The sequence below is a fragment of the Saccoglossus kowalevskii genome, chromosome 21, assembly GCF_978046115.1.
Source record: "Saccoglossus kowalevskii chromosome 21, keSacKowa6.1, whole genome shotgun sequence".
Taxonomy (NCBI): domain Eukaryota; kingdom Metazoa; phylum Hemichordata; class Enteropneusta; family Harrimaniidae; genus Saccoglossus; species Saccoglossus kowalevskii.
The window spans coordinates 21963127-21989644 of NC_140661.1; the positions used below are offsets into that span (position 1 = coordinate 21963127).

General features: G+C 34.8%; 2 protein-coding genes across 2 annotated transcripts in view; both read right to left on the reverse strand.

Moving 5' to 3' along the window:
- LOC144364002 (proton-coupled amino acid transporter 1-like) overlaps positions 1-8418 on the reverse strand; it is a 9615-nt gene extending 1197 nt beyond the window's left edge. Inside the window, exons 1-9 of the mRNA XM_078014265.2 lie at positions 8234-8418; positions 7714-7804; positions 6813-6901; positions 6191-6286; positions 5529-5613; positions 4971-5138; positions 3771-3893; positions 3401-3570; positions 260-429 (exon numbers count right to left, since the gene is read on the reverse strand). Of these exons, the coding sequence (XP_077870391.2) occupies positions 260-429; positions 3401-3570; positions 3771-3893; positions 4971-5138; positions 5529-5613; positions 6191-6286; positions 6813-6901; positions 7714-7804; positions 8234-8301 (1060 nt within the window). The 5' untranslated portion in view covers positions 8302-8418. The remainder of the gene's footprint in view (positions 1-259; positions 430-3400; positions 3571-3770; positions 3894-4970; positions 5139-5528; positions 5614-6190; positions 6287-6812; positions 6902-7713; positions 7805-8233) is intronic.
- A 5832-nt stretch (positions 8419-14250) lies between these two features.
- On the reverse strand, positions 14251-24598 carry LOC100371230 (proton-coupled amino acid transporter 1-like). Its single transcript, XM_006823846.3, has 9 exons — positions 24552-24598; positions 21314-21402; positions 20925-21020; positions 20275-20359; positions 19629-19796; positions 17417-17539; positions 17038-17207; positions 15534-15703; positions 14251-15418 (listed from the first exon to the last, which is right to left on the reverse strand). Exons 1-9 carry the CDS (start codon positions 24567-24569, stop codon positions 15072-15074), a joined length of 1266 nt encoding a protein of 421 aa, XP_006823909.3. The 5' UTR covers positions 24570-24598; the 3' UTR covers positions 14251-15071.
- Positions 24599-26518: the final 1920 nt, after the last annotated feature.

A 26518-nucleotide genomic window follows, 5' to 3' on the forward strand; every position in this document is an offset into this window, starting at 1 on the left:
AATTATAGCAACAGATTAATTGTAACCTTTAAAAGCTCAATTAACGTTTACATGTGTTTCCAAATAAATGTTAGCAACTATAAAGCCATTGGAAAGTAATTAGATAAATATTGACACACAACTTATAGAAATATACATATACAAACATGACAAGTGCCACGCAACCATTGGAGGGGAATAGCTGCTGCGTTGAATGTGTTAATTAGTAATAAAACCGTTGACAATGAAAGATAAGGAAAAATAGTAGATGCATACTTACATGTGATTAGAACAAGTGTTGTTCGGATTACATATTCGCCGAATACTCGATAATTCTCTGGTACATACTCTTGCACACATGGCCATGTTATCTGTATTATTACATAGAATTGTAAACCATAATTGACAAACATCACCATGGAGAATAATATCTTCAAGGAAATATAGAGTCTAAAAAGTAAACAATATAAACGATTAATGTTATCTTAAGTTGTCTTTTTGCGTTCACCAGATCGGAAGTAAATTTACTGCAGTTCAAACAATAGTAATAATAATACGGGCGAAAAAGATGAAAACAAACAATCAAAACAAAAGGGAAAGATATATATAATATATATATAGTGTAGATACGAAAGTCGATTATTCCAAAACAAAAGTGCTCAATACAAAGTATATGTAGAGCGGGTGAATACGGTGATAGAGAAATTAATATACAACTACATGAATATTGAAACTCGACAGCACTGTTTCGTAAGATACAAGTACCTCACTCATCAGAAGCTTTATGTTTAATAATTCACTGCACCAAAGAGCATACATTATAAGCTTCGCAAATTAACATATTAATTAAAATTAAATAGAAAGTCTAATTGTTAAATATTAGAGCTTTTGATCTGTGTCGGCATGATGACACAGATCCTTTTGTTTAGTGTGGAGTGGTGGGGTCTAAAAATTGATAAATTTTTCCTTCAAACGTAAAATGCATCGTTTGCTATATATTATACGGGCTACCGCGAGCAAACATTTTCCATTGTTTTTTATATTCAATATCTTTTTCTTTGAGTGACCAGACGTGTTTACTTAGTTCTGCCGCATTTCTGGAGGCCTGATTGCGAAATGAGGCCGTGTGGTTTCTGTATCTTGTTTTGAACTCATTACCAGTAAGTCCAACGTACGTTTCGCTGGTGTGTTTGTCTAAACGCGTAACTTCCGCTTGGTATACGACGCCAGACTGCAAACACTTCCCGTCTAGTGGACATGTTTTTTTTTCTGGCAATTGCATAATTTGTTTCGTCAGTGGTAGTGTTATTTTCGGTCGCGAGTTGGTGTTTGTTTTTCTTATTGATGGTATCTTCGATGCTGACTTTGATTGTATTTCTGTTAAATATTTTCTTGAGGTTGTTGCCGGTAGGAAAGCACTTGTCGATTAGATCCAGGAATCGCTTTCCTATACTGTTGCGGACGTTGCAGCTATATGGTGGGTTGAACCAAAGGACGTTGCTACGCGGCCGTTTTTTTTACCCTTCTCCGTGGGGGCTCAAACTTTAGTTGGTGTTTGTAGCCGCTTTCGCGTAGAGCTCTTTGGTAGGGTGGTGCCACGATGTCAAAAATCTTCTTATCTGACGATATTGCAGAAAGACACTTGTTAATGCCGGCCGGGATATTCTTTGTGATGGCGGGTGGGTGATTACTCTCCTTGTGTACATATACCAAGTTGGCATTAGGCTTTATGAAGGGACTGTGCGATTTTTCAATGAGGTTTAGCGTGACATCAAGGAAGTTTACAATTTTCTTGTTTGCTTCGATCGTGATCTTTAGGCCGTTGTTTTTAAACACGAGACAGATAGCTTTTTTTGATTTTTTCAGTCTCTTTGGGTGTGGCGTCTAAGGCGACTAAGCCATCATCTCTGTATAGACCGATGCGGACTTTCTTTTTTAACTGTGCTTTGAGCTGTGAAAGCAGGAAGCAGCCCACAAGTTCACAGGTCTCTGCGCCATCGTAACTTCCCATTGTGACATCAAACGTGTTGGAGCCCCTATTTCGCCACGGCGATTGATTGTGGATCAACAATGTTTGTTTGGCGATTGATTGTGGATCAACAATGTTTGTTTGGCGTGAGTGATAAGCGTGGATCTATTAAGCAAAGCGTTACGTTTTGCCTCAGCTTACGATAATATCCCGGATGAAGAAATAAACAAACATTTGAACAACAGTAATGGTATTTTTATGCAGTCACTTATTTTGACTAAAGCTAATTTGCATATCACCCATGCAATACATGGCATTTCCATTTTTATTTTGTAAACACATTTTCGTCTGCAATTTTTATCCGGTTCAAATCGTTCAGCGAAATTGTTGGCATATTAGGTGTACATCACATGGAATACTACGAGTTTTATAAGCCATGAAGGGCTTTCGGATGACCCACCCGCAGTGAAATCAGCGATTACTATGGAGCCGCAACCATCAACATCGAGATACCGGGAGGTTTCTGCTGGCGACATTACTCAGTTCCAAATAAAGATTACTAACGCCAAATGAGCAACATTATAACCGGCAACCAAGACTCGTTCAATCCACGACCAGCTGCAACATCACAAACGATATTGTAGGGTGCCGCTCAGCGACGACCACTGTCGATGAAAGTCAACCCGTCAGTGGTGTACCGCAGTTGCACGGCATGCTTGCACGTTCTTTTTTTAATATGAAATAAACAATAATATGGAACATATGTGATAATAACGGAACCACACACCCTCCCCTGGCTTTTGTTGCGTATGGAAGTTAACTTCGCTCACTCGTGAAAGTACGGCCGCAGGATACACCGCATCACTCGTGAAAATAACTTCCATACGCAACGAAAGCCATGGGGAGGGTGTGGGGTTATGTCATATTATCACTTGTACGCCAGCTGACTGTACTGGTAATTACTGGTATAATTATAAACGTTTTTTTTTTGCTCACTATTTATACAATGTACTGTACTATATACAGAATAATATGCCATGTTCTATATTAAATGGATTGTTATTAAGTTTATAAAGGGCAATCACGTTAACGGGTGACAAGAAATATTGACGTGTGTTACGATATATTCCCATAGAAAGTTAGTTATAAATGCATGTGAACGCAGCTGCGAGTAACAATGATTATATTACAAGCGATGTTCTCATACTACAGTTGATTACCTTTTATTAGGAATTTTGTAAATTAAAGTTATTAATACAACATCAATGCACATAAAGTATATAAGTAACTTTAGTAAATATTACGGTGCTTTACCTAATGAGCGAAAAAAAAACAACATATTTTGATCACCTTTTACCTAACTGATATCCCCTGCTTATTACTAACAATCTAGGAAATTACTAACGTTGACATATATTATAATATTGAAAATGTATCTCTCTGAAAGCCTACCCCTGATCTTCTGGTAGATTCAGTGTAATTGTATCCAAGACGCCTGGACCAAAGCACAGGTATCCAAGGGTCCCAAAAGTAACAAACGCAGTCGTCACAATAGACATACTAGTGTAGAGAACTTTCTTGAAATCATGTGGATGTTTCATTTTATTTTCGACTGGAAGTACCTAAGATAAGAAATGGGAAAAGCCTGAACATTGAAAACCGACTTGGTAAAACGTTGACAGTTAAAACTAACAGCCGCAACAACACGGTATTGGAATAAATCCATGAATGTTGTCGTATGTCATGTTGCTAACATAACGTCGAATATGAAAAACGATTCACGTAATAAAGCAGGTATTACTTTGTCATAGTTATTACTTACTATTCCAATGCTTTCAAATGCATATATTGCTGGTCCCCAAAATAATGGCAAATTCGAAATATTTCTTGCAAGTGGTAAGGAACTCACATCTGTTCTTTTCTCAGCAATTCCATGGATAAGGTACTGTTATGATAAGATAGTTTGATATTGCAGTTCAGTGTGATAAATCAGACCACACTTTCAATGGTCATAATGATTTTTTATTTTACCAATGCATCTCTAAAACCGCAATTCGAGTGTTTTGAAAACTATATTTCTTAATAAAACTAGCGTAAACTAAATGTCTATGAACAGTGTTAACGAAATAATACATAACCTCACTTTAGGCCTTATTTTGTTAACGATTATTGAATAAGAAATAATGGTGTACTCTATTAAATTTTAATAAACAATAGGAAAAGCTGAATATTGAAAGAATGCATAACACAAAATCAATATTTATTTATTTATTTATTTATTTATTTATTTATTTATTTATTTATTTATTTATTTATTTATTTATTTATTTACTTATTTATTTATTTACTTATTTATTTATTTATTTATTTATTTATTTATTTATTTATTTATTTATTTATTTATTTATTTATTTGATAGTTACTATTGGAATGCAGCTCGAACTTCAAGAACTACATAGTTTGCACCAGACCACTCTGTAAACATCTGAAAACTATAATTCAAAAGATCTCATTCTGCGTACGGGAGACTCGACCGTATTTCTAACTCATAGTGTCACAGAATGAAGTGGAAACATGGGAAGGTCTGAATGCGTAAATAGAAATGAGCTTGACCCTGGCCATATTAATATGTTTCGCCCATGAACCAAGTCTCAATAAAATTAGTTGTCGAATACGTACGACAAAATATAACACGTGAACTTAAAGCGGGAGGGTCGTTACCTGTGCACGCGCGGTAATTGAGTCCTTAGCGATGATAACAACATACGCTAAGAACGCAAACGCTCATGGGTAGACGCTTGTTTGTAAACAATGACACGCCAGGGCCACCTGACGCATGCGTAGGTGGCGACTCCTCCGCTTTAATAAAGCGAAATTGTGGCCGCCAGCAAGCTATCTTTGATTTGAAACTCTCTTTTTTGCAAGTTGCATATCATCGCGTTGAGATTCCAGAGGGAACAAAACGCACAAACAGTTGTATTGTATATTTTTCTTACACGTGTATTTCTTTCTAAAAACGTACCTGATATATGATAATCACTCCAACTACTACTATAATGTTAGCAAAAGTTGAACAAATTGCTAAATTATCCAGATTTCTGATATAGCAATATAAAATAATAAAGACGGCAAATATGACCATGAATACTTGTATCGCAGGAGTGTTGTTTTTATGGAAATTGTGGTACGCCTACAAATATGAACAAACAAACTTTAAGTTAAAATGTGTCTGTTTAAATGTTGATTATATTCATATGTATGTAGTGATGTTGAATCATGAGAGTGCAGTTTAAGTTCTTTTACTTGAACATCAGCACGTAATGTTATTTCAGAATAAACTAACATCTCTTTTCTCATTTTATAACTATTTGACACTGAATTCACAAAAACATCAGGTGTGTCAGGTATTTGACCAATAATTTGACAGACAGGGGGTTGAGTATTGTGAACTGTAAATAAAATGTAAAGTTCACTAGTTTCAAAATCGTAGGTTCGGTTAGTATGTCTGTCGGCTGTATGGGACATAACACGGGTTTAGAGTAAGTAACAATTTTGTTATAAAGTTCTAATTCATATATACCTGCTGAACGTTGGAAGCTATAAATATGAAATATGCACTGCAGAACCCAAGTTGAATAAACACAAGGAACGTATTCACTACTGCCCTGAAAGATGTGACAAAAAAGACAGTTAGAGTATGATTAAAATCAATAAGGAATTGACAAACCACAGTCGAATCACACATTCTGCAAGTCATTGGTAACAACGTTCGAGCGCGTATCGAAGTAATTGCAGAACGTCTTGTAATATTTTGTTAATAATTCAGACTACCCTATATTTGCCATAATGTGTTTTTGGAGCCATCAATACATTAACTATTCTTTGATTCAATGATTCAATGTATGTTTCAATCGAATGATTTACACAACTCACGAACAAGTGGACTGTGGTTTAAACGATGCTTTGAAATACGAGTAAACAATTGATTAACACAATTAATCTATTAATTGGTTTACGTTACCAACCATAAAAACGCAGCGTTTGATAAATCAGCTGCGCACGTACCACATTAACGCGATAAATTGTTAATAGAATTATTGCGTCAACTTGTTTCTGAATATATTCACGTTATGAAATATTTTAATATTTCATATTATCTACACAATTCAATTCCCGATCGTACGCAGTGATGTGACGTCGTGTTATTGTTGAATAGATTTAATAACGGGATGAGTTTCTTACCTGCCTACACTGCCATAAGAATTAAACCATTTTGCAGATGACAACCGCATCGCCTCATGCGTAACATCGCCGTAGTCAAGAAACATTTTACCATTTCTGAAACAGACATACATGTATACTTACCGTTATTTATTTTTGTTTTTGACACACATATATCGCATGTAGCTCAAATTACAAAAACAGAAGAGTATGTTCACACGCTTAAAAGCCAACGTACTTGATTATTACTACAACCGCATCGCCTCATGCGTAACATCACCGTAGTCAAGAAACATTTTCCCATTTATGAAACAAACATACATGTATACTTTCGTTATTTTTTTTGACACACATATGTCGCATGTAGCTCAAATTACAAAAAGAAAATGTTCACACGCTTTGAAAGACAACGTATTTGTAGAACTGACTTTTGTATTTTGCAATATTTTCTCAGTTGTCGTAATAATCATTCGCCATTCAGATCTTAATCACTTTCAAATGTGGAGTGCAACTGCTTGCATATTTTTTCTGGAACACGCTTTAGGATATTAACCAATAGTTTTAATCAGAGACGTGTTACTTGCATCCTGACCGAAACCGGTAGTGTTTCTAATACGTAGATTATGAAGTATAACTTACTTACCGCCTACAGAGGGCGTGACTGCTGTCAGCCAATATCTTCATACTATGTGTGCATATAATTCCAATGATGACTAACGCTATTGGTCCAAGCTGTAAGCACAATTTCGTAAGGATGTTGTGTTTGTATGTTCATCGTTTATGTTTATACAGCATAAACGATCGAAAACCAATGATAAATAATCACATAATGTGTGTTTATTTAGTTTGCTGCATATATCTGTCTTTTTATTGAAGAAACAGGTCATATATACGTTATTTTTGACGTGGCCCTCTAATGACATTTTGGGGCATGACTTTTTGAAACACTGCACATAAATGAACAAAGATAACGTTTGTACTGTAATCGATCAAAGCATATATAAATGCAGTATTAGGTTTTCAAATGAGGTTAGACAGTGTTCTGCATGTTTTGTAAAGTATCTGATTTGTAAATTTGTAAAAAGTTGTTTTCATTCTGATTTTAATGAATTGTTATTTGAGCGAACTCTTCAAAATAGCGTTTGTAATATATTCAACTAAGTGATTGTACCAGCCACCCCTATGATCACAATGGTTTGGTCACAATACAAACGCAATACAAAAAGGCTACGCTCTAGTCGCTGATTCTGTGTTATTTGTTTTTGTCTAATAATAAATGCATCGTTTTGCGTAATAGTATTTCATAAACGTGTACAGCCATTAATACGATGCTAAATGTTTGAGGTCAGTCGAAATATTTTGCTGATGGTCTGATAAACATGACAAATTGCATTATAATTTCAGTTGTTGTGCGAGCAGGTTCTGTTACTGCGTTATATTGTTTAATATCGCTTCTCAACAATGAGTAAAATACGGTCAATACCACACCATCACATAACATTCATATTCATAGAAATGTCTGATATATATTATAACATTCGTACCAAAATTCCAGCATTCATCACAGTGTATGCCATTCCCAGAAATCCCGGACCAGTGTTTGCTTTCAATAGATGCATTAGTGTCTGTAGATTCCTGGAAACAAGAATATAGAGTTTATTACTTCATATGCTTAGTAAACGTATCCTAGCACTAGCAACTACATGTCAAGCTTCATAACGCTTATTAAAATATCGTGATCGTGTTGGGCGATCGATACCCAGTGCTATCCAGTTATCAGTTACACATAGAAAAAATAATGCGACCATGCTCATTAGAACCTGAGTTCTATTTATATGATGGTGTGCGCCATTTTGTTGTTATGTTGATCCGTTTGTTGTGCGACACAAACCTGTTATATAAAATACAGTTTGCATGCTTATATTAAAATTCTCTACATATTTCAGCCCACTAGTTAAAACTTAAAACAGCACAATGACTAGTAAATATAGGAACCAAAATGGTTACGGTCTGAAAATATCTGTATCCCAGGCATTGCTTACATATGTTACAATTAGTACTTACGTGGTGGAATGTTCTAAAAAGAGCCGAGCCTCGCTGTCACCATGATGTAGTAGTGACATTTCACACATACAGTCAACGTCGAGATGAAGAAACCGTGTTTCCTTGTTCAGTTCATCTCAATATTTTGGCTACAGCGGTTGGAGACTACGAATATAGTGCAGTCCGCTGAAAAATAGGTGTGTGTGTATCCATTTATACCAGTATTCTTAATTATTCACTCTTCCTATATATAGCTCATGAACTTTAATCCCCCATACACACATGTCCATCCATATACATACAAGACACACATCAAATCATACACATATATTTGAGGAAGTCTTGTTCTATAGCAAATATTATATTATTCCTTCGGGATTGATTGAAATAATTGACTATTTTAATATATGCAAGTTATACTAAACAAAATGCTACCCTATTTTGGTATAAAGCTAAAAAGCAGGATTTATGATGCGATGGCGTAGATAATCTGATAAATAAGCTATGAATGCTTTTCATGGAAATTATTTTTACATTTCTGGGCTTAGCCTGGCAGACAAAGTGACCAACTGGATCTACAAAATGTTTTAATGAATTCTGCTGAGATATCACTTGATGAATCATATCGGGTATTTTTTCCAATTAGCATAAATCCAAAAACGGCCGCCATTATACCATAAAAAAAAAAAACATATCCCCACCACTAATTAAAATTTTTCGTGATTTAAAACATTTTTAACGAAATTGGATTGCATTGATTCGACGGGTGATGACTGAAAGACCAACAATTATTTCAGAATTTGTTTTCTACACTTAGAAGATCGACTGAAATCTTTACTATCTGGATAACCTATATGGCGCTATTTTTTTTCAAACTTTTCCCTAGTCGCGGCGACCAAGTAAACAGGGGTATTATTGATTGTTTTTATTCAAACTTCGTCTACTCCATATAAATGCCTGACACTTGCATTTGTATCCGAGTTATGGGATGGCAATGTATCCTACTAATTTATTACAATGAACAATGGTTTCTTTGAACTAGTTGAGTCAGCGTTAAAATCATACCTCATCGCGGTTTTAATACTGAGGGACTGCTTTTGAAACGAAAAGCAATACTTGTCACTCCTTCATTTACTAGAAAGTGTAATTCAGGAAAGAGGAAGCGCCTTAATAAAAAGAAAATACTAGAGGCGCGAAAAATCATTCGGCTCAGAAATAATGTTGAGAGAGCGATAGAGCGAATACAAAACTTTCAAACGTTTTCCCATATCCTAACTTTGTCTATGAAGTCAGTTACCAATCAAATGATTATCGTGGCAGATGGTATCTACAATTTTCTTTTTCAAGTGTATGCATCTTTCTTGTAACAAAAACATGATGGGTAAATGTAATTGGAAAACATATCAATGTAAGATTGTGGTATGTTTTTATTACAGCTGACAAATTTACAAGAGTCTGTAGATATAGTTTGTAGCATCTAAAAATATGACATACATGACACAATTATTGTTCGTAGACAGCGCTTATATTGGATTATATATATGTGCGCACGTGCAGCCTTTTTCGTAATTGTAGGAGTTTATATTTGATTTGAGCTCTATAAAACAGAGTTAACATTATTGATTGATCTTGTAGTCAACTTTAATTACGGTATACAACTTGTTCTTGAAACAACGGGATTTGTGTCACTCACAACATAGCCGTCCCAATGATTCTATCGATGTTTTTGGTGACATAAAAACTTTTGTTTCAAACACAAAAACGTCGCTTTCACGCAAATGGTCAATCTGTATTGGATTTTAATGGCGAGCCGTGACGAGTTAGGATTTGTCATTATTTTATAATACATTGTTTTTTACCGTTACTGAATCATGATAATTATAACGTTCGATTAAACACAATGTGAAGCATTGGCTAGTCAACAGCATGCAGATAGTAGCTGCAACTGACCATCATCTTCAACATTGAACATTAACGTAACGTAACTAGGAATCTTATTTATCAGTGTTTGGTTAGAGGATATTAATAACTTCGATATTCTTTATTGAGTTATTATATGCAAATTTAAATACAGGCCTGACATTCATGTCATCAATTTCGAGTGTTATATGAGCGGAGCTGTGTCATTCTTAACGGATTCAGCAGCATTGAATATCACTGCATTTAATGTGCTTTGAAATGCGTGATCAAGTGACGTCTTTGGAAATACACTCCGCAATGAAGTCATGTAAATTCTACGCTGCAATCGCACGCTTTTTAAATGGTTAGTCAAAAGCAGCCGCCTCCTCAAGTATTTGTATTTGGAATCAAATAATCTATCTAACTTCACTTATATTTATCTACAAACGATTTTGATGCGATTAATTAAAAATGATTTGATTTAATTAGTTTAATTTAGTTTGGTTGCCAAGCTTGTATTTTTCATTAACAACACTAAGGCACATACTACACAATTCAGCAACAGAAAGATAGTCCAACAGGTGTATGTGCTAAGACAACTTGGAATGAGGTAAACACGATGTTCAGAGTTATATCACTAATAAATGTACACGAGAAACATTTCCTCTTCAAAACCTCATTTGAATCTACCACACACATTGAGATGATATATATCCATACTGAATAACCCAATTCTAAAACTGTCATTGTCTGTGTGTGTCGCAGTGGTGGACCAGCAACTGCTAAAAGGCATAGTGATAATGATTTGCATCATACTCTTAGATATGTATCCATGTTGACTGATTTAACCAGTAGATTTTAGTGTCAACTGCATCAAATGGTGACATGAACCAAAAATTCCACATGGAATCAGTATTGATTCCCCGTCTTGTTTGTTGAATGCATTATATATACCATTTTTACCAAAATGTGGTGAGGCTACTAGGCCAATCCCTAACCTGTGATGACTCGATATTTTAATCTGAAAAAGGCAATAGTTCTTCTTTGTTCTATACAGCTCCCATTGGGGCGACTGAACATCTATGTCTATATTTCAAGATCCACTCACACTGATCCCTGTTATATGACTAGAACCACATTCTTATTCAACAAAGCAATTATTTTAGGATGGCTGAATTACTTGGCATATATTGGAAACCTGAGAAGAAGCACAGGTAATACACATGGATTTCTTGGGAAGTAAAATTAATGAAGTGGTTTAGAAAGAGATACCAAGGGGGCTTTTTAATACTGACAGCAAGCCGCGCAGGAAACCAATATGGATGGTCCATGAATCTCTTAGAGATTGTTGGAAGGAAGAACACAACATGGATGAGATACTGTAATACACATGATACTTTTGATTATCAAATAATTATTCAAGCCAAGCATTCAGCGGAACATTACATGCAAAAAGGTAGGAGGTTGAATTCCAACTGGAAAAGAATGTAATCACAACAATAAAAGTGCCAGGAAGTATGTAAACAGCAGACGCAAAATTAGACTCGGCATCACCCAACTAATTAAGAAGGATGGTACATGCACTCAAAATACAAGTGACCGAAAATATGGAAAATATACCAGACATCCCACAGAAACACATGGAAGGTGAGCCACTAAGTAGTTTTATGATCTCAGAATCAAAGATATTATGGGTGACCTATAGCATGGAAATAACGTTAACGCGATGGCACCCTTAATTTGTAAAGCATTAATTATATCTTTCAGTCCCGCTTGGACAATGGTGATTACAAAAGGAGCCCACATACAAGCTTGTAATTACCGACCAGAATCTCTAACATTGCCTGCAAGGTCATAGTGAACAAGATCAAAAAGATATATCCTGCTCTTACAAACCCAGCTTCAGCTCAGCTTAAGCATTATCTACAGAACTGGTCTTAAAACATGGAAATGTGTTTCCATTCAGGAAAATGCTAATGCTAATACTCACTTGTTGAAAGCAGTGTCTTGAGTGTTAACTATTGACAACAAACTAAAGTTTTCTGAGCATGTCAGCAACATTGTTTTTAAATCAAACCGCATTTTTGGTTGTCTTTGTCACACCTTTAAGTACATGAATGAAGATGTATTCAAACAAATATACAAGCCACTTATACGACCTAATTTGGAATATTCATCATGCATTTGTTCGCCATACTCACAGAGAGGATGATATAGAACGTGTTCAGATGTGTGCACCAAAATCTGTTTCAACCATACAAAACATATTCTATACTGTAAGGCTGCGAAAGCCGAGCTTCCAACTCTACCGACCTAATTAAAACCTATAAAATTATCCACGGTCATGATCCTATTGACCAGTATTCCTGATGGCTTGTTTGTCCGGATAGGCGATGTTGTTCTGCCACGTGGTAATTAACGACTAGAATCACTTGAGTCAATAAACTGTATCTGCTAATAGTGTTAATAGGTGTTTGCAAACGCGACTGAGCTACATGTCCAATAACTATGCAGATACCTGATTATTTCTGGGGATATATTTGTACATAAAAATAACTAAATTTACATAATTAGTTAATTTTCAGCTTTTCCACTGATATCTTAACTACTAATCATACATTGAAACTTGGTACATAGATCCTCTAGGATATGCAGAGACTTGATTAGCTCTGATTAAATATTTGTGCATATTAATCAGTTTTTAACTATCACACTGTTTTTTCAAGTACTAATCATCACATTCCAATGCAATTTGGTACATAGATACTCTAGGACTAGGCAATTAATTACATAATTTGCATAATTAATCAATTTTAAGCTTTCACACTTATCTACAGTACTTTTTATTCCATTTCAATGAAAATTGGTACATAAAATTGGTACATGTAGAATCTGATTAGGTTTGGGTTAAAATCTGTTCAAATTAATTTCCTAATTAGCATAATAATTTGTAATTTCTTGGTTCTCGTCACATTTCAATGAAACTTGGTTTATAGATAGTTTGTTGCATTGTGCAGACCTTTTGTTCATATTACTTACCTGATTTGCATAATTAGTTTTCAGCTTTTCCAGTAATTTTGAATTAATTTGCATTGTGTCTATAACACGGAAGTTCTTTCTAAGCGTTCTTTTATTAGAACTTGTTTTTGCCATTTTGAGCAAAAGATTCTACTTTGATATTACTCTGATACTTGGTAAGGTTTGTAAGGTAGAAGCAATTGCAATTACCATAGAAGGTACGAAACCAATCATATTAGGAGTTTAAGCTAGCTTCCATTTATGACTATCTGCCGGGTTGTTCAAGAAAACATATAATCAAAAAGAGAAAAGAGAAAGATGCTTTACAACTCGCATTGGCAATGTACAGGTTCATCATTTATCTTGTTCAACATATTCAAAATCATTACAGCACACCGCTACTACCGATGATTAACAAAGCAACATCGAAGCTACCACCAAGGATAGAGAAATGGGTCATGGACATGCACAATGTAGATTATAAATTAGTACATGAACCAGGAAAGAATGATCAGCAGATCCATTGGATACCCACTACCAGCAACTGGTACAGATACTACAGAGAAAATCATCAAATACTTAATAGTTGAGGAATATGCAATAGTGGTTAACCGGAAAACAAAGAAAACACAGCAGCAGACAGCTAACTATGTTAGTTTTAGAGATGATAAACCATACCATGATAAACCATGTAGTAGCCATCGTCAAAAGAACCAGATACCCAGAAGTGGAAACTCTGAACTAAGGAGCAGCTAAACCAACCAACAAAAAGCTCAAGAAAACATGGTAAACCAAGGCAGCTAGAAAGTGGCAATGGTTTATCTTACGCTTACAGAGAGTTTGCAGAATTCGCAGAATGTCATCACTTTCCTGTAACACCGTGTTTTGTCAATGACCTAGTATGTGTTGATGATTATAATACTAGACAAAATAACCTGTGAAGTTAAAAATAGATATGCATGTTGTATATAGAAATTTTGTGCACATGCAAACAACATCACCGGATATAGTATTGACCGAGCTTGCTGTGTCCAAACTTCATTCTATGTTTTTTGAGGCTCTATTTGCTGATGTGTTTGGTGGCGCTGTTTTTTTTGCGTGGGTAATAATAATTGTACAAATTAATGATTATAATTAAATATGTTTAATACTTTTGAGCATGAAATGTGAGAGAACCACGTGACTTGTTCTTTCTCCCCGATGAAATAATAGACTTAATTACGCTAAAGGGTGGCCACAAAAGGAGTTACCCTTCCCTCTTAACCTGCTCTCGACGACCGTTTGCAAATAAACTATATCATGAAGAGCTTTACCAGATTTGTGTTACAGCATCAACCAATTTACAGAAATCTGAGAGATGCCCAGCTCTAAATTATAGCTGATCGCATGCAGATTAGTTTGTGATTAACCACAAGTAAAATAATTTGAAGTATGCATGGAAAAACGCGAATGTGTGTTGTGTATACTGCATACACACAAACCGTTTTATAAAACACATTGCCAATACAGTAGCAAGGCTTGCCTGGTGGTAGTTAATATATTAAACTCAATTTAGATGAGATTCATACTATTTCCGGCGTACAGCCGAAAATTTCATGGTCCTACCTTGTTTGTGTGTTATATAACATCGTGATTGTAACCAAGAAATTATTTTAAAATATTTAAATTATTTTCACAACTAAACCTCACACAAAAATACTCACAACACATTATTTGCCGATCCGAACATATATCAATTAAAAATGTTGTAATACATATACATAAATGAATGTACATATCCATTGCGTTCTAAGCGTGCAGTGCAGTATAAACTGCGACGTGTAGACTGTACGACTATGACCAATGATAGCGAATTACAGACTTTACCTTATGCTTATTCTGTATTGTCTACACACATTTTTTTTTGTAATTTCAAATGTCTGTTAAAATCGTAAAATGTCAGTTAATTATGAATAGTCGAGTTCGTCAAAAGGAGGCAAGATGGTATTGCCGTTGTATTAATGATTGTTGAATTATCCAGTATTAGCATACACATATCTGGTACAGATTTGAATGCAGAAAATATTTTCACAATTGACGCAAAAGTACCAAATATAAATCCCAATATTCCAAAAACCACTATTAAAACATTTTTTGTAAGTCTCAATCTTGACGTTGTTTCTCCGTAACCATTGTAAAATGTAAGTTCTTCAATGATTGGCGGGAAAATCAGAGTTAGGACACTGCCTGCAAATGATCCAACCAATGAGATGAACAGACCCAGGTGTGGAATACTTGCTGCAAATACCACTGAAAAATATGTACATGTAACAGTTTAATTGAAACCTTGAATGTGTTGAATGTGTTAATTAGTAATAAAATCGTCGACAATAACACACAAGAAAAATAGTTGATGCATTCTTACATGTCATTAGAACAAGTGTTGTCCGGAATACATATTCGCCGAATACTCGATAATTCTCGGGTACATACTCTTGCACACATGGCCATGTTATCTGTATTATTACATAGAATTGTAAGCCATAACTGACAAACATCACCATGGAGAATAATATCTTCAAAGAGATATAGAGTCTAAAAAGTAAACAATATGATAACGATTAATGTTATATTTTAAGATTAATTAACATTTGTCGTTTTGCATTCACCAGACCAGAAAAAAATCTGCAGTTGAAATAATAGTAATAATAATAATAATACGGATAAAAAAGATGAAAACAAACATTCAGACAAACAAGTGCAAAAACAAAAAGGAAAGATAAAAAGAACAAAAAGGCATAACAACAACTTTACAATTGATTTGGCATAATTGTGTTATACGACCATCAATGATGACAAAACATAACACATTGTGTGAAATGTTTATTGTTTTGATATAGTTAGGTGGTGCATTGAAGAGTGTTGAGTGACTGCGAAAGTTAGTATCTTTAGAAGATATGTGAAAGTAGAATGTTATAGCGACTAACTGTGACGGTTAGTTTTTGTTAAATCATGTAACATGTAAAACTCTTGTGACAAATGCAAGATTTGCGAATATTTAACTATCCAGGATTACCAGGCTCTGGTAAGTGGTATAGGGACGGTCAAAAAGGTTTATAAACCCGAAATCAGAAGCCAATCAGCGACGGCTGATACCCAACAATTTGTTTTACGTTTTGTGTGTAATGAGGTGTTTGTATGCAAGAGATTTTCCAACACAAAAAAAACGATATATTAGACCTAACTTTGTTAGTGGTTATCTTAATGTTGTCCAAACGAATCGTTTGACTTTGAAAGTTTATTAATTTTTCTGATTTGCAGGAATATGAACAATTCGATTCTCAACTTGTGTTTATTTAGTTTCAAGCCGTATTTCAAAATAGCTACTTCTTATAATAAATATTGGTATACTAATCGCATTGATTTTATTATCACTTGTACGCCAACTAACTGTGCGTCATAATTACTGGTATCAATTATAAACGTGTTTTTGCTAACTGTGGTGGAAAAACTGCTGTAATAATTACTTGAACAATGTACTGTTCTATATACAGAGTAATATGCCATTGAATGGATTGTTATTACGTTTATAAAGGGCAATCACGTTAACGTGTGACTAGGACTATTGGCGTATGTGACGATATATTCCCATAGAAAGTTTGTTATAAATGCATGTGAACACAGTTGTGAGTAACAATGATTGTATTACAGTTGATTACAATTTATTAGAAGTTTGGTAAAATTAAAGGTATTAATACAGCACCAATGCGCATAAAGAATATGAGTAATTTTAGTAAATTTTACGGTGATATAATGGGCGAAAAAAAAACACATTTTGATCACCTTTTACCTAACTGATATATTCTGCCGATTACTAACAGTCTGGAAAATTACTAACACTGACATATATTGTTATATTGAAAGCCTACCCCTGATCCTCTGGAAGATTCAGTGTAATTGTATCCGAGACGCCCGAACCAAAGCACAGATATCCAAGGGTCCCAAAAGTTACAAATACAGTCGTCACAATAGACATACTAGTGTAGAGAACTTTCGTGAAATCATGTGGATGTTTCATTTTATTTTCGATTGGAAGTACCTAAGATAAGAAATGGGTAAATTGTTTTATGAAACCTGAACATTGAAAACGCACTTGGTAATACGTTGACAGTTTAACATTATTAGACACAACACTACGGTATTGAAATAAATCTATGAATGGTGTGTCGTAAGTCATGTTTCTAATACTACAATGTCGAATATAACAAAAACACGCACGACTCACGTAATAAAGCAGGTATTACTTACCGTTCCAATGCTTTCAAATGCATATATTGCTGGTCCCCAAAATAATGGCAAATTCGAAATATTTCTTGCAAGTGGTAAGGAACTCACATCTGTTCTTTTCTCAGCAATTCCATGGATAAGGTACTGTTATAAAATAGTTTGATATTGCAGTTTAGTGTGACAAATCAGACTACACTTTCAATCGTCAAAATGAATTATTATGTTACCAATACATCTCTGAAACTGCAAATCTAGTGTTTTCAAAACTATGTTTCTTAATCACACTAGCGTAAACTAAATGTTTTCAGTGTCTGTGATCAGTGATATTTTATGCGAATGAACCAGGAAGCTCTTCGATGTCTTTAATCTCTGCTAATGGTTAAGACTATGAGAAAGATTTTGAAAATCACAACAAACTAAAAAGAAGAACACTAGTAAAATAAAAAAATGTAATTGTAAATATTGGTTTGTTGCTCTTAAATTATCATTTCGAAGGTCAATGCAATTCTCTAAGAGGACGACTGTACTGAGGACAATTAAAGCACAAACAACATTTTATATACGAAATTGAAGGTTGAAACAAGATATACACACTTTATTTGTCTTAGTAGTTCCCTCTCACCCGTTTTAATTGTCAGCTTGTTATATAACGTCCTGAATATGGACAGTGCAGTAAAACGTAAACATTATATCTATGTTAATAATAAATATCGTTTATTAATATTGTAGACTTAAACAGTTTAGTGTTTTCATTTAAATTAAATTACCAGACTACTGTTGTATCTTTATAGCCTGGCACCCGATTTCAAATACAGTATAGAATTTTAAATACAGTGTCATGCCCTGATGTCCCCAAGCCCATACGAACAAAGTAATTGTTGGTGAGTCCAACCCAATGATATTTTCTGCTTTTCTAAATTGAAACATATATCATAGGTTAACTAACTTCCGTGAGTTTATTTCTAAAATTGTGAGCCAATCTGAATGTATTTATGCCATGATTTGGCACATACTAAATCCATCTTAGACTACTACGTTTGATATATTTTTATAGACACGTTAAACCTAACGTTTGGTGAATCCCAATATCGCAACCACATATAACTATGAGAATAATTGTTCACTTTTAATAAAGCATGTAGATATACATTTCCAAACCTGTTAACGGGATAACACAGACTCTCATTTTAGGTCTTATTTTGTTAACGATTATTGAATAAGGAATAATGGTGAACTCTATTAAACCTTAATAAACAATAGGAAACGCTTAATATTAAAATAATAAATAACACAAATCAATATTATTTTTTGTTGGCATCAGACCAACTATGTAAACATCTAAAAACTATATTTCAAAACGCTTTCCAATAACTGGTAGCTATGTGATCTTTCTATAATTTTGCCGGTCATTCTTTTCCCCCTTTTTATGCATAGGTGTAATTATACCAGTGACCTATAACTGACGAGGAAGTAAACATTATAGTACATTTGTTTTAAACGAATGAACATAATAAGACAACAAGTACATTTTTACAGCGTAGATGCGAATTCCATCAATATAAGTTCTGGCAGCTTACAAGAGAGTTGCCAATTTTATCTATAGTAATACTTACAGTAATACAGACAACGTTATTAACGTTACACGATCTCGAAAATCGTTTTAAGCTGTGATAAGTATATATGGTAAAGCAGGACATCAAAATAATGACCCTACATTATCAGATTTATTGAACTCGTATAGTATTTTTTTTAATATTCAAGGCTTGGAACAAATCATTTATCCAATCTGATATTACAGGATTGTGCTAATAACAATAATAATGATCTGTAATGCTATGTATAATTCGGTGAAATGTGGTAAACATTCTTATTTTTCTTACGGGATATTCGACCGTATTTCTAACTCATATTCTCACTTAAAGAAGTGGACGCGTGGGAAGGTCTGAATGCGTAAATAGAGCTTGGCCATCGCCATATTAATATGTTTCGCCCATGCACAAAGTCTCAATAAAATTACTTGTCCAATACGTACGATACAATATAACACGTGATCCTAATAAAGCGAAATTGTGGCCGCCAGCAAGCCATCTTTGATTTGAAACTCTCGTTTTTGCAAGTTGAATGTCATCGTGTTGAGATTTCAGAACTAACAGGGCGGCCAAACACAGATAAAACGCACAAACAGTAGTATTCTATATTTTTCTCACATGTGTATTTCTTACTAAAAACGTACCTGATATATGATAATCACTCCCACTACTACTATAATGTTGGCAACAGTTGAAAAAATTGCTAAATCATCTAGATTTCTGATATAGCAATATAAAATAATAAAGACGGCAAGTATGACCATGAATACTTGTATCGCAGGAGTGTTGTTTTTATGGAAATTGTGGTACACCTACAAATAAAAACAAACATTAAGTTAAAACGTGTCAGTTAAAATGTTGTTTGTATTCATAGGTATATAGTGATGTTGAATTATGAGAGTGCAGTTTAAACCTTTTACTTTTAAGTTAGCAAGTAATGTTATTTAAAAATAAACTAACATCTCTGTTCTCATGTTATAACCATTTGACATTGTATTTACAAAAATCGTCAGATGTATCAAATATTTAACCAATAATTTGACAGACATGGGGTTAAGTATTGTGAACTGTGAACAAATATAAACGGATTTTAAAGTTCATTAATTTCAAAATAAGCGTAAGTTCGGTATTATAATCCTTTGTGGGGATGTCTGTCGGCTGTATGGGAGCCTCGGAATTTCGCGTGTCGTGTGGTTGTAGTGCTATCGGTTTGCGTCCGACCCAGTCACGCACATAGCAAGTGTTTACAGTAAGTAACAGTTTTGTTATAAAGCTCTAATTCATATATACCTGCTGAACGTTGGAAGCTATAAATATGAAATATGCACTGCAGAACCCAAGTTGAATGAAAAGAAGGAACGTATTCACTACTGCCCTGAAAGATGTAAAAAAGACAGTTAGAAAATGATTACAATCAATAAGGAATTGACAAACCACAGTCGAATCACACATTCTGCAAGTCATTGGTAATAACGTTCGAGCGAGTATCGAAGTATTTACAGAACGCATTGTAATATTTTGTATATAAATGCAGACTACCCTATATTTCTCATCACGATTCATTGATGAAATTATTATTAATTTTGCAGTAGGTTTCAGTCGAATCATTTTACATAATTCACAAAAAAGAGGACTGTGGTTTAAACGATGTGTCGAAATACGGGTAAGGAATTGATTCAAACCCAATCTTATAATTGGTTCACGTTACTAACCAAAAAACAAAAACAAAAAACGCAGCGTTTGATAAATCAGCTGTGCACGTACCATATTAACGCAATAGATTGTTAATATAATTATTGTTTCGTATGTATACATTTTAATATACCAATAACTTGTTTCTGAATATATTCACGTTATGAAATATTTCATATAACCTACATCATTCAATTGCTGATCTTACTCAGTGATGGGACTTCGTGTTATTGATGAATGAATCTCACCTGCCTACACTGCCATAGGAATTAAACCATTTTACAGATGACAACCGCATGGCCTCATGCGTAACATCGCCGTAGTCAAGAAACATTTTCCCATTTCTGAAACAAACATACATGTATACTTACCGTTATTTATTTTTGGTTTTGACACACATATGTCGCATGTAGCTCAAATTACAAAAAGAAAATGTTCACACGCTTTGGAAGCCAACGTATTTGTAGAACTGCCTTTTGTATTTTGCAATATTGTAGTAATAATCATTCGCCATTCAGATCTTAAACACTTCTAAAAGTACAGTGCAACTACTTGCATAATCTTTCTGGAACACGCTATATGATATAAATAAATAGTTTTAATCTTATACATACAATATGAAGTATATATTACTTACCGCCTACAGAGGGCGTGACTGCTGTCAGCCAATATCTTCATACTATGTGTGCATATAATTCCAATGATGACCAACGCTATTGGTCCAAGCTGTAAGCACAATGTCGTAAGAATGTTGTGTTTGTATGTTCATCGTTTATGTTTATACAGCTTATAATCGAAATAAATGACATTCTCGTGGTAAATAATCACATAATGTGTGTTCAAGTAGTTTGCTGTCTTTTATTGACGTGCGCCCTCTATTGACACTTTGTGGAAAGTGTAACACTGCACATGAGTGAATAAAGGTAACGTTTGTATTGTAATCGGAATTATAAGATGACCAGTGTGAATCTAGCCATCTGATTGGCTGAAGCCAGGGTTTATATCTGGCATTATATGACTTGGACCCTGTTTGATGAATAATTAATAAAACAAACACTAGAATAAACTGGATTGAAATATGATAAATATTGTCGTCTGCAAGTCACTAGCGGCATCTTCAGCACATAGTAATTATGTCAGACGACAAGCCTCAGATAAATTTTGATCTCAACTTCAAATGGGACCAGCTGGATGAAATTGACGCTACTGATTAAGAACTTCTTCAAGCTACAATTGAATGGGAGCAACAAAACGCCGGCGGTAACAGCGAGCCATTTCAACAGATGCCGGTGTCTGCCGGAGGCCAAAAATTCCCAGAATTTCCCGAAGAAATGGTCGAAAACTTGAAGTGAAGTGAATACTAACGCCTCCACAAAATGGGGTGTGAAATTACTCAAATGTAAGTGTGATAAAGTCAAAATTGAAAAAAAAAAATATCATATCAAAACTACAGTTTGTACCGGCGTACGCCGCCATTTTCGTTGTTTGTAAACAATGCGTTGAACGTTTGACCCCATGATGGCCCAATTTCTGTACTAAAATAATTTTGTTTGTACAGTGTGGTGTTCTGAACGGAAAATCGACCCAGCCGTCGAAATGGTGGAAGTGCAAGAGCTGGCAAAAATATTGAAGCATGTTTATGCCGAGGTCAGGGCTAGAGACGGGAAAGAATACAGCATAAGAAACTACACTGCAATTCGAGCAGCAATCCATCGGCACATTTCCAACGTTCCATTCAATCGCCCCATTAACATTATCAAAGATCGGGAATTCCAAACTGATAATAATGTATTTAGAGGGAAAGTAACAAGTTTGAAGCGGGAGGGGATTCATAAAATCCAACACTAAACGGTTATCAGTGCGGGAGACATGGGTAAGATGTTTACCAGCGGGACACTGTACGACCGTGACCCGATGTCCCTTTTACGTTTGTTGTGGTTTTATGTAGAGTTTTTCTTTTGCCGAAAGGGACGGGTGGGTCTTCGGGATTTACACAAAGAGAGTTTTGTTTTAAAGAAAGATGACAGGGGACAGGATTATATCACTTTGGCCTTTTTGGAAGCAATCAAAAACCTTCCCGGGGATTTGAAGGATGACTTTGAATCAGAGAAACGGATGTACAAAACAGACTTCCCACTTTGTCCTGTTATGGCCATTCTAAATTATACAAGTAAGCTTCACCCAAGCAATAATGCTTTTTTCCAGCGGCCTATTAGTAACTTTACAGGTAGGGAAACAACTTGGTACACACACGCACAATACTTTGGGGGAGATGATGACGGGCATGGTTCAAGTACAGTGTTAGAGAAATATCCTCACAAGTAAAACGGTATGCTCGAGCTCAGTCGCCACAGAAAACCTGTTCAAAATTGCAATTTCGGAGGCTCTGTATATGTGTATACTAGCAATTATATTTCTCCCAAACCAGACTAAAATCCTCAAAAACGACAATTTGAAAAATGTCAAACCACCATGTTCAAATTTACCACTCTTAACATTTGTTAATGTATTAATCCGCGATATTTATTATGTCGATTCAAGTGTATATTTTTTCTGTTTTATATTTGTATAAACCTTTTCTATTTAATGACGGTGTATTTTAAGTAATAAACTTGAATATTTGCAATTTTATAATAATCTGTTTTATCATTTTATCTTAGATTTACATGCCTGTGCGAACGTGCTGTCTCGGAGTGATTTCTACTCTCGGGGGCGGACATACAGGCATTTTCACCGCATGGCAACCATCACGGTGAAAACAGAGGCCAAAAACTGCCAGAAAACGGTACTTTGGGATAGTTGTTGACACTCCCTTGAACAGTGTAACAAGATTACCCCTGCGTGTGTAACGTATATAAATTTGATTGTTTCGGGATTACATGGAAGTTGAGTTCCTGTTCTTTTCTCAAATTTTCACCGGCTCTTATCTCGGCGTTCCGCGTTCCTCAGCAGCGCGCGCAGAGCCCACAGAAATACGTGGCACAGTGGTGCGCGTTTTGTGACGTAGCTCCGCCCCGAGGACTGAAAATGTGTATGACGAGGCCCTAGAACGTGGTTTTTCATCCCTCCCCACACTTTGTTTCGGAAAGATGTCGTATTCCATTAAATATTCAACGTTGTCATATTATAATGGGGTTATAAACGGTACGCTCGGGTATTTTGTTAAATAATCGCTGCGCTCGGTGATTATTTCCCGCCAAATATGCTAGTTTTCCCCCTGAGAGGTCGTATATCCGCTACCAAATACCCTCGCGTGCCGTTTATAACCTCTAAAAAGCTTATATAAACTCGGTGTTCGGTTTTCAAATAAGGTTAGACAATTATTTGAAGAAGTATCTGATTTGTAATTTTTGAGTTTTTTTTTATTCTGGTTTTAATAAATTAATATTTGATAAGTGATCTCGTCAAAATAGCGTTTGTGTTAATGCTTATAGCAAAGTAATTGATTCGAAATATATTCAAGTGATAGTACCAAACACCCTATGATCACAATGGTTTGATCAAATTGACGCAATACAAAAAGGCTATGCTCTAGTCTAGTCGCTGATTCTGTGCGATTTGTTTTGGTCTAATAATAAATGCATCTTGTCGCGTATTGGTGAGTGTCTGATATCATTTGTGTTAATATTAATCATTATTGGGTACAGCCAGTAATAAGATGCTAAATGAGTGAGGTCAAGGGACACAATTTTGCTCATGGCCTTATAAACATGACGAATTGCATTATAATTTTACTTGAATTGCGAGCAAGCTCTGTTTCTGCGTTATAATATTTAATATCGCTATTCAACAGATGGTAACATATGGTCTATGCCACATCATCACACAACATTTATTTTCATAGAAATGTCTGATATATATCATAAAATTCGTACCAAAATCCCGGCATTCATCACAGTGTACGCCAATCCCCAAAATCCCGAACCAGTGTTTGCTTTCAATAGATGCATTAGTGTCTGTAGATTCCTGGAAACAAGAATATAGAGTGTATTACTTCATATGCTTTGTAAACTTATCCACACTAGCAATTACATGTCAGGCTTCATAACGCTTATTGAACTACCGTGATCGTGTTAGGTGATCGCTACACTGTGCTATCCAGTTATCAGTTACACATAGCAAAAAGAATGCAACCATGCTCATTAGGACTTGAGACCGTGTTATATGATGGGGAGCGCCATTTTGTTGCTATTTTGATCCGTTTGTTGTGCGACACAGACCTGTTATATAAAATACAGGTTGCATGCGTATATTAACATTTCTCTGAAAAATATCTGTATCCCAGACGTTGCTTACACAGGTTACAATTAGTACTTACGTGGTGGAATGTTCTAAAAAGAGCCGAGCCTCGCTGTCATCATGATGTAGTAGTGACATTTCACACATACAGTCAACGACGAGATGAACAAACCGTGTTTCGTTGTTCAGTTCATCGCTATATTTGGGCTACAGCGGTTTATGATTACGAAGATAATGCGGTCCGCTAAAAATAGGTGCGCGTGTATCCATTCATACCAGTATACTAAATTAATCAATATATATATATCAATCAACTTTAATCTCTCACACACACACATCCACCCATACACACGCAAGACACACATCAAATCACACACATATATCTGAGGACATTTTGTTCTATGGCAAATGTTGTATTGTTCCATAGGGATTGATTGAAATAATTGACTATTTTAATATATGCAAGCTATACTAAACAAAATACTACCCTACATAAATACAAGCTTTATGAAGCGATGACGTTCATAATCAGATAAATAAACTACGAATGCTTTGCATAGTATTTATTTACCTTTGGTTTAGCTTGGTAGACAAGGTGACCAACTGGATCTACAAAATATTTTGATGGATTTCGCTATGACCACACGTGATGAATCTACATGATAATAAGATCTTCGGGTATTTTTTCTAATTAGCATAAATTCAAAATGGCCGCCATAATAACATAAAACAACATATCTCCACCACTAATTAAAATTTGTCGTAATTTAAAAGCAACAATTCTGCACTTAAGGTACTGTAATGTCCTACGAATTAATCGCATGATTATTTAAACAGTACTTAAATGCATACATACTTGGTGCCATAGTAATATACTATTGATGTATCTACAGGATTTTGGTTTAGTTTAACAAGGTAGAATAGTACTTTTAGGATAATGGATATGTTTTACTGATATGTTTAACTGCTGGCGGCCATAATTGCATATTTGAAATATATATATATCTCTATCTTGATTCACCATTGGAATATATTTTGGTAAAAGTTAAAACTATTAGCATACATTATATTAATGGTCAGCATTGTATAATAATGATACAATAAATACTCCACACAATGATACATGCAAGACAAATAATGTACCACTGCCATTCATATCACTTATATATCTTAATCAGCGATTACTGACACTGGAATTAGACAAGAACGTATGCTACTATGGAAATAAACTGATTCTAATAAATTGTTGTATATATTTTCGAACATGATAACCCATCAACTATGGTCCCTAACTAATCTGTTCATCATATATCTTATTGGCTGTCATCACGCTGTGATAGGTTTTTATGTGGCATCCATAGTAGTTTTAAATGAATTTATTCGACCAGATAATGTAATTTTTGAAAAAGATCTATGAAAAATATACGGATATAAAGTTATGTAGTCCCTAGCTAATTCTTTTCGGTATTTTGTAATAAGAATGTTCATAAATAGCATAAAAGGATTGTGATATCAAATATTTTGTGCAATCATCTAAAACTGAATTTTACTTTAAGTGTGAATGAGTGTTAAGTAGTGTCAAAAATGCGTTTCAAGACAAGAC